Here is a 14,546-nt window from a genome sequence, read left to right on the forward strand (position 1 = left end):
GGGCGGGGCTTCAGCCGAGGGGGCGGGCCGGGGGAGAAAGGATAAGAAAGGGAGTGGAGCGGGCGCCTACGGTGGCCGAAGTGGGACGCGCCGAGCCGGAGGCTGCAGGATGGTAGGGTGTGCGAAGAGGGAGGGGAGGGGGAAGCGAGGGGCGTGGGCTGCACCTGCAGGGGTCCTTGGGGGCCGCCCTTGGTCTGAGCCACTTTTCCTTCCCTCTGGTCCTCGGAGGCCACTTACCTGGGCGGGTGGGCGAGCCGGCCTCGGAAGGAAGAGCTGGAAATGGCATTCTGGAGGGGGCGGGGAGGGGGCGCATTTGTGGGACGAGAGGGCTGACGAGGGGACGGCGGGACCGTCCCAAGCCGGAAGGAGCGCCCGGGTCTCGGTCCAAGGGGGCCTGACCACTGCCGCAGGGAAGTCGCCCGAGGGAGGGGGGTGCGAGGGTCTGTTCGTGGAGGGAGGGAGCCGGGGTCGCGGGTTACAGAAACCCTCTTCCCGAGCGGCCCAGACCACCGGAGCGCAGGGCCCCTGTAGGGAGCAGGGTGTGGGAGGGGACAGTTTCCGGATCCAAGGAGTGATCGCCCTGCCTGGGTTCGTGGCCATGCTCGCCTGGAGGCTGGGCCGAGGTGCGGAAGCGAAGTAGGCTCGAGGTCTTGCTCTCAGGGACCCAAGCTTTGGGATCCTGGGTTCGGTGTTCTTCATTCTCCGCCTCCCCCCATCCCACTCCCTTTCCGGAACCCAGGCCTTTCTTCTTCCTGCTCGCTCCCCACCCCCCTATATTAGCCGCCCAAAGCTGCCTTGCGCCCATCTGTTCCCCTCCTTCCCCACCACCAAAAAAAAAAAAAAATCAGTTCTCCTGAATTCTGATTTGTAGCCTACTAAGCTAGTACTGTTCCATCCACCCAGGGATTCCAGCCCAGGTAATGTCCATGGAGAGGACTGCTGGGAGAAGGAGCTAACTCTGGATGTGGCCCAGACCCCCTGGAACTGGGAAGCTGAGGTGCAGGGGGTAGTGAGAGCTCAGCACTCCATCCCACTTCTCCTAGCTTGCTCTTAGTTCTACAAACATTCCCTAGAGGAGCCCCCTGGGTGGCGTGCCCTGAGGGATTGAAAGGGACCTTAGTCACCTGGTGTCTGGCCTGGAGGTGCCTTAAAAGGAAGAAAAGTTAAGAGAAGAATGTCAGGGGCCAAATGCTGGCTAGCTGAAGAGAGAAGGGTGGAATTTGGACATCCCAGTCCCATGTGTGGCATTAGACATACGCAATGCAGAGAAAGATACCCCTGGGCACAGGACTGGCACTGGAGGCCAGTGTGTTGGGGACATCATTAAGGACTTATGGCTAGGATGGGGTAGAGAATTAAGGTAGCTTCTTGAGGAATAAAATACCCAATTTCAGCATGGTGGTAGATAGAGGGAGCATGGAAGAGAACAGGCATCACTTTGGCACCAGCTACAGGCTTCTTGTCACTGTACTAGGCATTTTACATACATGTGGGAATAGGTCAGGGAATAATAATAATAATAATACCTAACAGGTTATAGTGCCTGCCATGTGCCAGGCACTGTTGTGTATATCAATTCATTTAATCCCTCCTAACAACTCTGTAAGGTAGGTACTTTTATCATCTCCATCTTACAGATAAGGAAACTGAGGCCCAGAGGCATAAAGTAATTTGCCTAAAGCTGTACATAACTAATAGAGCCAGAATTTGAACCCAAATAACAGACTCAGAAGCTCTGGCTTCCCCCAGAAGGCAAGACAGACACCTGCTGGCGGGAACACCCAGATTGGAGGGGCTGGATTTTTGAAGAAAGTAGGAGCAGGAGCTGTGAGTGAAAAGAGTTAGATGGGATGAGTTTGGGGCCGTGTGTTTATGGAAGAAAGAGGCTCAGAGAACCAAATCTCTGACCCTCACTTCTGCCCTCACCCCCTAGATGCGATTCATGCTGCTGTTCAGCCGGCAGGGAAAACTGCGGCTGCAGAAATGGTACCTGGCTACTTCAGACAAGGAGCGAAAGAAGATGGTTCGGGAGCTGATGCAGGTTGTCCTGGCTCGCAAGCCCAAGATGTGCAGCTTCCTGGAGTGGAGGGACCTCAAGGTTGTCTACAAGAGGTGACTCCCCACCTACTCTCAGACCTGCCTACATCCTGCTGGATTAGCATTTGGCAATGGGTTAAAAGGGCTGAGAAATGGCAGTCCCTTAGGTCAGGGAGACCTGGGAGCTGAGGACATCTGGAGGACAGTGGTGAAAGCCTCCTTTACTCTCCAAACTCCCCTTGAAGAAATTCTTGTTCCCCACTTGGTTTTGCTGAAGCCTGACACCTGCCTCAGGTACATATTTCTGTCCCTATGGCCCTATCTTGTCCACTGCACACGTCCCTTGCAGTCTCATTTAGCAGTCAGAAATCCTGCCCCACTGTTCGCAACACACAGACACACACACAACACACACACACACCCTTTCCGGTTCCTTCTCTTCTGAGCAGGTGAATTAGTTGGCTCAGGTTTTTGCTGAGTCAAACCGAGCAGGTCAGAGGGCAAGAAGGAAAGGGCATTCGTCTTTGCCTGTTTGTAAGACAGCACTAAGAGGTAGAGTGAGCTGCTCTTTGCATACCCTGGGGCCACCCCACCTGTGCCCAGACCCTAGGGTTAGTTGGAGGTTTGAGCCTGGAATGCCTGGGTCCTGAAACAAGCTCCCAGCTGTGCCGCATGTGCCCCTCTCCTCAGATACGCCAGTCTCTACTTCTGCTGCGCCATCGAGGGCCAGGACAATGAGCTCATCACGCTGGAGTTGATCCATCGATATGTGGAGCTCCTGGACAAATACTTTGGCAGTGTAAGTCTCCCCACCCGCCCCAGTTTCCATACCCAGAAATCCCTTCTTCCGACTAAACTTTGAGGCCCTTCCAGTCTCTGCCCTGGAAGTCTCAGGGGAGAGGTGAAGTTGGAGCAGTGAGAACAGTAATTAATCTCCCTTTTTAATCTTTAAGCCTATTAGCTTTGTCCCTTAATCATCCCTGAGCTGGGGGGAGGGTGGGGGCAGAAGCTGGCACTTAATCTCCATGTAGAGCCCAGCCTGAACTTCTCACACAGAGACCAAGTTCAGATTTTATTAGTGGTTCCTGACTTAGTCTTTGCATTGGAATCTTCTGGAGAGTTTTTAAAAATAGCAATTCGTAGGTCTTATTCCCAGAGATTCTGAATGAACTTATCTGGAGTATAGCCTGGGCATTGGCAGACAGCTCAGATCTGAGATGGGAAATAGTAATAACTCCATAATTTGTATCCCATTTAATTTACGAAGTGCTTTCAGGTTCTTGTGTTTGTTCCTCATTCCATCCTATAAGTAGGTATTGATATCAAAACTGAGGCTCAGGCCAGGTGCAGTGGCTCACACCTGTCATCCTAGCACTCTGGGAGGCCAAGGTGGGAGGATTGCTTGATCTCTGGAGTTCGAGACCAGCCTGAGCAAGAGCAAAACCCCATCTCTACTAAAAATAGAAAAATTAGCTGGGCATGGTGGTGCTTGCCTGTAGTCCCAGCTACTTGGGAGGCTGAGGCAGGAGGATCCCTTGAGCCCAGGAGTAAGAGGTTGCAATGAGCTATGATGATAATGCCACTGCACTCTACCCAGGGCGAGACTCTGTCTCAAAAAAAAAAAAAAAAAACAAAGAAAAAAGAAAGAAAACCGAGGCTCAGAGACATTCAATGACATGTATAGCTAGCTGGTTAGTGGCAGAGCTCTGCTTAGAACTCAAGTCTTCTACCCCATGGTCCAGAATCTCCTCCCTCCCTGCCCACAGTGCTAAGGAGAGAGGCTAGCCCAGTCTTGGAGGGAACATGTCACAGATTTTGGGGGAAAGACAAGGAGAGCCACAGGGAAGGGTAGAATAGGACAACTAATATTTCATGATCAGGGAGAAAGAGGCAAGAGGAAGAGAAGAAAAAGCCAAACCTAGTAGCAAGGCCTGGGGCCAGAACCCAAGTGGGAGGAGTGGTCGTGAGAAAGGTGGGGGCTGGGAACGCACCTTGAAGCTCAATTCAGCCTCTGCCCTTCCTCCCAGGTGTGCGAGCTGGACATCATCTTCAACTTTGAGAAGGCCTACTTCATCCTGGATGAGTTTCTGATGGGGGGGGATGTCCAGGACACCTCCAAGAAGAGTGTGCTGAAGGCCATCGAGCAGGCAGACCTGCTGCAGGAGGTACGGGCCAGGGACAGTGAGGAGGAGGAAGAGTACCCTGGCAGAGGGTGCCCCACCTCCCCCGGACACCCTGCCGGCCGCCAAGGGGGCCCCCCTCCCTGTGGCGTATGGCCCCCACGGCACCCCGCTCTCCAGCTTGTCCTCAAGCCCTGATCCCACGGAACGGGAGACAGGGGAGCAGACAGCCCACCAGTGCACCCCTTGTTCCAAGCTCTGTCCTCCTGCCAAGACCTGAGGTGTCTTGTCCCAACTGAACCTCTTTTTTCCCACGCCTCTCTTGGCATTAAGGGTTGCTTAGAGAATCAGAGAAGGGGCACATGGCAAAGCATTCTTTTCTTCCCTGATTTCCTCTCCCACCTCACTTTTTTTTTTTTTGCACACACCTACTCAAAAGCCTCTGCTGCTCAGGACAAAAGGCTGTGGGAATTAGGGGGCTGGGGTCAAGGGCGCCTGGATCCAGTGCCCCTGCTATCCTGCGCCCCCACCCTCACCCTATTACTGCCTGCCCCCTCTCTGCTGTGCCATTGCTGAGCCTTGATGCAGGGAGATGAGTCACCGGAATCTGCAGTGATGAGCGAGCGGCCTGAGCTGGCTCTGAGGAGGGGGAGAGATGGGGGGCGGGGGGGCCCTCTCTGCAGTAAGAGAGAGGCAGAGCTGAGCTGGCCCCCTCACCAGTCCTGCTTCCCCTCCACACACACACACACACACACACACACACACACACACACACACACACACACTCGCACACACTCGCACACTCGCACACTCACACATGCCTGTGCCCTGGCACACACACCCACCCATGTTACTAGTGCTCTGCTCAGGCCCTAATGACTCATCTCTCTGCAGTCTGGTTCACCTTCCCTCAGGGACCTGGTGCCAACCTCCTACTGCCTCCCCCTACTCTGAAAAACAGCACCCCACCATCTGTACCCCCAGCCCCCAGCAGCAGGTTTCCATTCTCCCAGTCCCAGCTCCACTGCCTTTGCCCCCAGGTACTGAGGAGGAGCTCCCCAAGCTCGGGGCTTTAGGTTCTCTGGGTGGTGATGGACTCAACCTGGACCCCACTGCCACCATTCATTCACTGGCTCTGGGGTGGCCCCAGGGGGCTGGCGAGCTGCTCTGAAGGGCTCGCAGCACCCCAGCCTTGGGCTCACATTGGCTTCTCTCCCCCTCCCCGTGTCTCTCTGTGCTCTCCCCCTCCACCTTCCTCGTGATTGCTGTCGTCTTGCCCACCCTGTCTGCCTCTCCTGGTGTCTGCGTCACCCTCTGTCTGTCTCTGCCTCAGGAGGATGAGTCGCCGCGCAGTGTGCTGGAGGAGATGGGTCTGGCATAGTCCGGCCGCCTGGCTGGGCGTGGAGATGGGAGCTGGTGGGGAGCAGGGCGTGAGTGGCTGCTTCTCCTCTCGCCCAGGGCCCTTTTCTCCGTGGGACCCGGCTGCTCCTCTGCTGCCTCACCTCCTTTTGGAGTGAGCTGTGGGCTCAGGCCCTTGAAACATTCCCTCCCTCCACCCCTACCTCCTGTTTCCCCTTTGCCACCCAAGGTTCTAGGAGCTAGGAGACAGGAAAATGTGACCAAGACGGGGGTGCTATTTGGCTTTCATTCCCTGCCTTTGAAGAACCAATGTTCCCCCAGATGTCCTCCCCTCCCTATAACTGTAAATATATAAATATGTCAGGTTAAAGGGAAAAGGTTTTCAGGGCTCTTCTCTTCCCCATGCCCGTGACCTACCTCCACCCTCCCCCATCCAGCCAGGGCAGCTCCTCTGCCTGGGAGGGGGCTTCCTTGTAGTGAGAGGGAAGGCCTTTGCCCTCCCCTGCCCACTCCTCCTCCTTGGCTGTAGTGGGGCCTCTGCCAGTGCCAGGGGAGGAACAACATAGTTAATTTTTTTCTAACCTTGCCACTTTGAGGGAAGGAAGGGTTGGGGGAGGGGCGGGCGTGGTGGGAGCCGGCCCTGTCCGTCCTTCACTCCAGTTCTGGGCGAGGCAGGAGCTAGGGGAGGGGGGTGTGTGTGTGTCTGCCTTTGTTTTCTTTCTTCTGAAATAAAAGGAAAAGCATTTCTGGACTTTGCTTGCCTTGGGCTCTGTGGAGGGAGGCAGGGCTGCTGGCATCACTGCCCATTTGCCTCTTGCCCTGAACTAGGAACTATGACAATAGATGACACTCAGCTAAATTTGAATTTCAGATAAAAAACAAATAACTTTGGGAGCAGGGGAACGGTGTCCCAAGCAATGTTTGGGACACACTTAATTCTAACAATGTATCTGATGTTTATCTGTAATTCAAATTTAGGTGTCCAGTATGTGATCTGGCCACCTCAGCCCACACCCCAAATAGATTTTCATGCTCAATGCCTTTGCCCAGGGAGGAACAGCTCCTGGGGACATGGGTCCACTTCTCTTAAGATTTCTTTGTAGGAGATTTCAGTTGCCTGGCTTAATTTCATTTGGGGAGGATAACCAGAAGTTCAAGGGTATCTAGGATTAGAAAAGGGTTAAGAAATGGGGAGAATGGGGGTTTCTCTGTGGCTGCCACCCCTGCTCCCCACATTTCTTGTGAAGCACCTAGGACCAGGAAATTCAGGGAGCAGTTAAGAGAGAGGTGTCTAAGCAGCCCTGGCATCAAGGAAAGAAGAGCCTCGGAAGTGCCCAGAGCTGTGGCACCTTATGTGCAAAGTTATTTTCTTTTGAACCAGAAGCCTGCTGGGCTCATCCTAGACTACTGACTCTGTTACATTCCACTCTGCTCTCTGTCGAGCCCTGGGGACTAATGCCTTTAACTACCACCACCCCCAGGCTGGACGTGGACTTCCGAGTTTCCTAATGGGTGTGACCCATACTCTGCCCCGAAATACGGTTTCAGTGGTTCCCCAACCAACCCTGGCTTTGGTTTGGGGGTAGGGAGCCCGGATGAGTGTTGTGGCTGGCGCTTCCCTCACCGCCCCTTGGGAAGGACCACACAGGCCCAAGGGGACGGGTGAATAACCGAGAACAAAGTCCTAATAAAATAGTCACTTTTATTTCTTAGCAAAACTATTTCCTCCGTGAGGGGTATTTACAACAGAGAAAGGAAAGAAGGGTAAATTCACAGCGACTTGGGAGTGGGTGGAGAGGCTCTGGGAGGCCAGAAGGGCTAGAGACAGACACGTTTCACACAATTAACTGGAACTGCTTTTTCCGGTTTTGGACGGGGACGTCCCGTCCCTCGGGGGGAGGGAACTCGCACAAACCACCCGCCCGCCTGGGCTGGCCCCAGGTCACCCGGGAGTGAGTTCTGGGAGTTTGGGCCACAGGAAGAGGTCCGACAGGTCCCGACACCGCTCGGGGGCGGGGCGGCGGCGGGGCCGGGCGGCGGCGGAGGGGCGGGGCCAGGGCGCATGCAAACACCGAGAGGGGAGAGGACGACACGGAGGGGGGAGTGGCGCGCGCGGCGGGGGCGCGCGGGGGCGGGGCCGGGGCGGTTCACGGGCGCCGGAGCAGCACGTGCTCGATGTAATTCTCCAGCTCCTCCTGCTCCTGCAGCCGGCGCTCCTCCGCCTCTGCCTCCTCCTGCGCGCGCCACGCCTGGGCCTCGCGGTCGGGATAGTGGCGCGAAGGTGGCAAGACGTGGTGATAGTGGCGGCGGCGAGAGGCCGCGGGCGGCTGCAGTGTCCGCGGCCGGATATAGTTTGGAAAAGGGTGGTAGGGCCCTGGGGGAAACACCTCGTCCTCCTCCCGATCCCAGGGCGGGAGCACCTCGTTCCAGTCCGGCTGCTCTTCTCGAGCGGGGGCGGGGACCGGGGGCGGGGGCTGCGGGGAGCGGACATGGGTGGGGGCAGGGGCGGCCCGGGGGGCCGGTATGGGCTCGGGAGGGGCGTTCTTCTTCCGCTTCCGCTTCTCCTCCACCTCCTCGATGATGCTGACCACGTCGTCAGCGGGCAGGTGGAGTTTGGTGGACAGCTCGATGAGACTATCGATCGTCTGCGGGTCCATCTCCTCGTCGTCCTCCTCCTCTTCCTCCCCGCCCTCCTGTGCCCCCTCATCCTCCTTCCGCCGGTGGCCCGGCGTCTCCTCCTGGGAGCGCTTGTCCTCCGCTCCGGCTTCCCCGTCCTCCTCCTCCGCGAACAGTAGCGCGTTCTGCCGCGCCCTCTCCGCCTCCTCCGCTTCTGCCTCCGCCTCCGCCGCCTCCTCATCCTCTTCCCCCACCCTCTCCTCCCCGCCGCGTCTCTCCTGCTCCGCCTCCTCCTCCTCCCTTTCGCTCTCTCGCTCCTCCGTCGCCTCCTGCAGCCCCCGACCCCCCAGGCCGCGCAGCCGGGCCCCGCCCTGCAGCAAATACTGGAGCAGCAGGTCGGAGGCGAGGTCGGCCAGCCGCTCTTCCTGCGCCGCGGCCTGCCGCGTGGCCTCCGCCTGCCGCCGCCCGGCCTCTACCTGCGCCAGCCCTTGCTGTAGAAGGCGCTCCCCCGCCTCGGAGCCGCCCAGGAGTGAGCTCTCAGGCCGGCGTGCCTTGGGGAAGGGGGCACCCAGGCCTTGGTACGCCTTGGACAGGGGTGCCAATGCCTCGCCTAGGTGTGTTTTGGGGGAGGTCACTCCATCCCCGAACTGGTGGGTTTCGGGAAGGGGCCCGCTCTCAGGCATACGCGCCTGGAATTGCGAGGGGCCCGGGGGTGGCAGGGGCGCGCGCTCTGGGACGCGTGCCTGGAACTCTCCCCAGGAAGCGCGCCACACGCGCTCTGGCCCCGGGCTCTCCAGATTGACTCGGGTCAGCGTGTGCGTGCGGGTTTCCGTCTCTGCTGCCGCTGTCTCTTGCTGGCGCTTAGCGCTACTTGGACTGAAATCTCGCAGTTCCTGGAGCAGGGACGCTAGTGCCTCGAGCTCATCGGAGGGGTCGCCCTCCTCGGGCCCATTCTCCTGAGTCTGAGGGCGAGGCGGAGCCGCAGCCTCCTTGGTCTCTGGCGCCGGGAGGCTGTGGGTCTGGCTGCGCACGGTCTCGGTCAGCAGAGCTTCGGCTGCTTCTTCCGCTGGTCCCTGCTGGGAGCCGCCTGGCGCGGGGGGCGAGGCTGGGCGGTCGAGTGCCTGCAGCAGCACCGCGGCCAGCGCCCGGGGATCCACGCCCTGGAAAAGCTCTCCCTCGTCCTGCGGCTCGGAATTTCGAGCAGCTCGGACCTCTAGGGCGCTGCCATCCTTTTGCCCGGGCACTGCGTCCCCAGCTACCGGCTCTTTATGCTCAGAGCTGAGAGGAGGAGGCTGCGCCTCAAGGCGACCCGGGGGCGCTGCTCCTAACCCCTCGATCAGTAGAAGGAAGCAGAAGAGGGTGGAAGCCGGCAACCTGAGGGATTTCATGACCAAGATGCTGCCGCAGACTGAAAAAGAGAAAGGGCCAAAGAAAGAGGATTTCTGTAAGAATTACCCGCTCTCTAATTCTACATTCCCTCCCCCACGTTTAAGCAGGAAATCCGGGGCTTCCCTGATCTCCTAACCTTACCCAGAAGAGGGACGTTTAGGAGCACAGGAGGAAGATGTTGTGCCGATCTCTGGAGTCATGTAAATGGGGAAAGAACGCCCGAAACCCTCGCTCACCCAGTGCTTCCTCGCCCCCTTCCCTGAGCCATCTCATTGCCATCGCCCACGTACTAAGCAGCAAAGATAAGGAAAAAAATCTATGCTCCCTCCCCATAGGACTTCCCGGATGGTGCGTGGGCGCCTTCAGCAGCAAAAGCTGAGACTCCCCATTTACCAGGGACCCTAACTGGGGGCTCCCTGCTGTGTTTTCAACACCCCCATCCAGGAGGAGAGGGAACCCTCCCTCACGCCCACGGCTGCCGAGGGTTTGAGGGACGGACAGCGGAGTATTTACCAGCTGGTGTCACGACGCGGGAGGTGGAGAGGAGGGTCGGGGCGGGGTGGGACAGGGGAAGATCGGGACGCGTCCGCCTGGGCTCCGAGCGGTGGCTGGGGTATGAGCGACGGTCGCAGTCTGGCGTCCAGTGGGCTGGGCTCAGCTGGGTCAGCGCAGCTCCGAGCGGCTCGCACGCTCCGGCTTCAGCACGCTGGACAGCGCCCGCGCCTCCACCGCCTTATAAAGAGCAACGCGCAGGGTCACGTGGGCGCGCCCCGCCCCATTGACGTCAATGTTCATTCATGGGGAAGCGGGCGGGCGCCCGGAGGAGGGAGGACGCCCAGCGATTGGAGGGTGCCTACCTCTCCCTGCCTGCGCCTGCGCGCTGGGGCCTCCGGCTGGAGGGGTGTGCGCTAGGCGAGCTCCGGGAAATGAATGAATGAAGGAAGGAAGGAATGAATGAAATGCTGAGGCGGGCGGGGCGGGGGGCTATGAATGAATGAAGGAGAGACGAAGAGAAAAGGATGAATGAATGAATGGGAAAGTGAATGGAAGGGTGGATGCAGAGGCTCTGGAAGGCGGGAGGGTGGGTTACAAAGCAACTTGCAGCTGCGAGAGCCCGCGTTGCTGAACGGAATAGGATAGGGGCACCCCCAGCGTCTGACTGGGCACCACTAGGAGATCAATGCTGGGGACGGGCAGGGTAAGGATTCGAAAGCCGAGGAGTGGGCCGGGCTCCCACCCCGAGACCGTGGTCCGTAGGGAACACGCCCAAGGACGACGTGAACCTGAGAGAAGAGGGAACAGGCTGCGCGCCGGCGGGCGCCGTCCGCGGGTCTGCGGCGCGGGGTGGTGGCCCCAAGCTGGGGCAGATGGGTGATCTTGCGATTTTGGCAATCCCATCGGAAAGGGTCCGAGTCGGAAGAGAAAGGGGAAAGACTGAGGATGTGTGTGCTTCTAGGTTGTGTCTTTTCACGACCGGTGCGTGTCTGGAGAAAAAGGTGTGTCTGTCCTTCTGTCCAGCTGACTGCCGCGTATGTCGGGGCCCCCGCTGTGCCCCTTTTCAGCCCACCTCTCCCCACCCTCCTCCAGTTTCTTTCCCTCTCGCCGCTTCCCCCGCCCTCCAAGGACGTTTGGAGGGCGAGACCAGACCAGGTGGGGAGGGGGTTGCGCAGGTGGGGGGGTGACTCAAGTCCAGCCCTCTCTACCGCTTAAAGGGAAGGTTTGAACGCGATGCGAGGGGGGCCGTGCAACGTCAGAGATAGCCCCTCTCTGCCACCAGACCTTTCGACCGTATCTCCTGCCAGAGGGGTTGGGGCTGGGGGCTTGGACAGCTAGAGGTTCCGGGAGTGGGGGGAGATGACGCACAGATTGCGCAAAGAGAATCCATCAGCGAGCCGGGTCCGGTGAAGGGAGACCAGCCGTGGGCGGGGGAGGGGGGAGGACGGAAATGGGGAGGGGGTAGGGGAGAAGGGAGGGTGGGACGGGGAGCAGCCACTGCAGGAATGAAGCGGGGGAAGGAGGGAGGCTGGAGGGGGCTGCAGTGCAGGCAGAGAGCGGTGCGGGGGCGTGGGCAGGGAAAGGGGGGAGTGACAATGACACACGCCAGACACACAAGAACTGCGGACACAGGGGTGCCCATGGGCGCACACAGGGCACCCGCGCCCTGAGACTCTGGAAAGCAGGATCAAGGCTATCAGGGGCTCAAAGACTCTTTCAGAGAAAATCGTCGCCCCCCTCCTCATCTTTTCCTAGCACTGACCCTCATTCTAACACCCCCGCCTCCACACACACACACACACACACACACTCACACACTCACGTGCTTTCCCTCTATAACCAGCAGTGGTTTCTCGCTTCCATCAGTGGCTCGACTTTCCCAGAAGAAAGCCCATCGGCTCTGGCTCTGCGGGGAAAGAGGTGGGGAGGAGTGGAGAGAGAGGAAAGAGAGAAGAGATGGGGACAGGGGAGGGGGAAGAAAAGAAGGAATCTGGAACAGGTAGAAGGAACAGACCAAAGGATTAAAAAACACCGAGAACCAAGGTGACTGGAGATTCCAAAGAAAGGAGGGAAGAAGGGACAGGAGACCCTGAGGCAATGCCTCACCCGCCCCCCAACACACATACAACTCTCCAGGGGCTCCCCGTGCCCCTCTGGGCTCCCCTCCTTCCTCTTTGCCTCCCCATCTCCCCTTCATCTTCCCAGCCTGGTTACAGAGAGCAGTGGGGTGGGGAGGGGGTCACGTTACCTTCGCTAGGAGGATGAATCAGAGAGAGATGGCTCAGACATCTGGAGAGGGGGAAGGGAAGCCATCCGAGAGAGAAGGAAGGGGGAGAGAGGGAGCCTAGGGGGTCTGACTGAGAGGCTGCTGGGGATTAGAGACCAAGTGCAAGATGAGGGGAGACAGACACCTAGAGAAATTGTTTGTGTATTTGCCTGTGTGTGTGTGTGTGTGTGTGTGTACGCGCATGCACGCACCTGTGTGTGCATGTACATGAGTGTGTATGTATGTTTTTGTATGTACAGAGATTAATGAGATACATTAGGCAGGGGGAGGGGAGAGAAAAAGAAAGGGAATGGGGGGAACCAATTGTGCATTTAATCAGATTGACAGAGGATGGGCATGGCAGTGCTTCCAATTTAGATATGTGATCTTCTCTTGCAATCTGTGCGTCTGTGTTTTTGCCTGTTTCCAGGTGTCTGTGTGTGTGGGTTCCGATCTCTTCTGAATGCCTGTATACCTATGCAGTTGCGAGTCTTTGAGTGCACATAGTTCTGGACATCTGCTGGTGTCTGAAACATGTGCCTAGCTTGGTGGTACACAATCGTGTGTGTGTGTGTGTGTGTGTGACTTTGTGCATTTCTCTGGTTCCTTCCATGCCTATACATTGGTATACGTTGTTGGCTATGTGGACTTCCCTGTGCTTTGATCTTTCTTGCCTCTCCCCCTATTCACCTTCATTTCTAGATCTCTGTGCAGTAAAGCCTCAGAGTCCAAGCCACTCACCTGCAGCCCCCAAGTTCTGGGTCCCTGCCCCTTGTTTTCAGAGTGTTCCCCATTCTTCCATTTTCTCCCAACTCCCCATCCCTCCTTCCCTCCATTTAAGCTCAGAAGCCCAGGGGAGTTTCTCAGATATTGACATCCCAAGAGCCTCGGTCATCCTATGGTTGGGGTCGGGGGAGGTGGAAGTATGGGGCACCAAAGGCAATAGGCTTGGGGGTTCCACAGTCTGGGTCTTGACCCTTCATGTCTGCACGGTCTCTTTCTACCTCTCTCCATCCCAGTTCCCTACCTGGGCCAGCTCATTCACACACACACACATACACACACACCCCTACCTACCGGGCATGAGCTGTGTCCTTCATACCCTGCTGCCTCCAGGGGCTTCTGGAAAAGGGCTGGACTACAGACAGGTTCCTGGGATGGGGAGAGGAGGGAGATGGCAGGAAAGAAAGAGAAATGGAGACAGCTGGAAGAGGCAGGGCTGAGATGGGGACCTGGAGGGGATGCCTGGCATTTGCTCTGAGTTGTTTGTATGAATCCATCTCTCTCTGCCTTTGTTTCTGAACCGCCCATGCTCTCCAAGAGGGTAGCAGGGGAAGATGGGGTCCAGCAGAGTAGTGATCCCAGCTGAGGATCTGGAAAACCAAGGGAGGGGGCAGAGCACTGGGTCTTTTCCCTGAGGTCTGGGAGAGAAAGAAAGGGCAGGGGCTTGGGGTCCCTGAAGCTCACCGTCCCCCTCTTCTCCTCCCCCTCCCCCTAACTGGTGACTCACCTCTGCAGCCTTTCATTGCGTCAGCCATAGGGGGACAGGCAGGAAGGGGGCAGTTTGTGAGAGGGGCAGGGGTCCCCACTTTGAATTGAAGGAAGGGGGTGAAAGCCCCCTGAAAATGAACCCATTTAGAACACATTGCCCTACCCGCTACCCACCCCAGGGGTGTGGACTCCTGGGACAGGGATCCGGGAGAGGGTTGGGGGCCACACTGGAGGGTCTGGAATGATGAGTGATGGGAAGGGGGTGCTAACCCTGATATTTAGTCCGGGGTCTCATTCCCTCAGACCCCCACCCACTCCTGAGTGGGGGAGGGGAAACCCAGAGAGCCGGGGGAGGGCAACGCTGCAGAGATGAGTCACCAAGAAAAGCAGAGAGAGAGAGAGGGAGAGATAGAGATGGGGAGAGACACAAAGAGAGACAGCCACTGGAGACTGAGACACAAACACATGTGCACGCGCGCGCGCACACACACACACACACACACACACACACACATCATGAAGGTGGTATCCACAAACTAGTAAGAGAAAGGAAATTATGCACTTCCATAATCCTGAACCAACCCCTCCCAAAATCCACTTGTCACACACACAACAAACACACTATCATACATAATTACGCTGAGATTCTGAGACACGCCCACTTACACAAACACAATGTCACACCTAGCCTAGCAGTCAGGACCTATGCTGAAGATGCGTCCAGGGCAATGGAGATTTGCACTGAAAGTTCTCATTCCTTTTAGGGGTAGTGG

The 14,546-nt window shown here is 57.6% G+C and overlaps 2 protein-coding genes across 2 annotated transcripts; one reads left to right on the forward strand and one right to left on the reverse strand.

Moving 5' to 3' along the window:
* AP1S1 (adaptor related protein complex 1 subunit sigma 1) lies at positions 1 to 6,267 on the forward strand. Its single transcript, XM_045541491.1, has 5 exons — positions 1 to 112; positions 1,934 to 2,112; positions 2,728 to 2,836; positions 4,065 to 4,202; positions 5,491 to 6,267. Exons 1-5 carry the CDS (start codon positions 110 to 112, stop codon positions 5,536 to 5,538), a joined length of 477 nt encoding a protein of 158 aa, XP_045397447.1. The 5' UTR covers positions 1 to 109; the 3' UTR covers positions 5,539 to 6,267.
* Positions 6,268 to 7,198: 931 nt separating this feature from the next.
* Positions 7,199 to 10,248, reverse strand: VGF (VGF nerve growth factor inducible). Its single transcript, XM_045541492.1, has 2 exons — positions 10,035 to 10,248; positions 7,199 to 9,540 (listed from the first exon to the last, which is right to left on the reverse strand). Exon 2 carries the CDS (start codon positions 9,518 to 9,520, stop codon positions 7,664 to 7,666), a length of 1,857 nt encoding a protein of 618 aa, XP_045397448.1. The 5' UTR covers positions 9,521 to 9,540; positions 10,035 to 10,248; the 3' UTR covers positions 7,199 to 7,663.
* Between the last annotated feature and the right edge of the window lie 4,298 nt (positions 10,249 to 14,546).

Source organism: Lemur catta, chromosome 2 (assembly GCF_020740605.2).
Source record: "Lemur catta isolate mLemCat1 chromosome 2, mLemCat1.pri, whole genome shotgun sequence".
NCBI lineage: Eukaryota > Metazoa > Chordata > Mammalia > Primates > Lemuridae > Lemur > Lemur catta.

Coding starts and splice junctions, on each gene's coding strand:
- AP1S1 (XM_045541491.1), top strand. Junction 2,837..4,064: donor TGGACAAATACTTTGGCAGT/GTAAGTCTCCCC, acceptor CCTTCCTCCCAG/GTGTGCGAGCTGGACATCAT. Junction 4,203..5,490: donor AGGCAGACCTGCTGCAGGAG/GTACGGGCCAGG, acceptor TCTCTGCCTCAG/GAGGATGAGTCGCCGCGCAG.
- VGF (XM_045541492.1), bottom strand. CDS start 9,520: ATGAAATCCCTCAGGTTGCCGGCTTCCACCCTCTTCTGCTTCCTTCTA.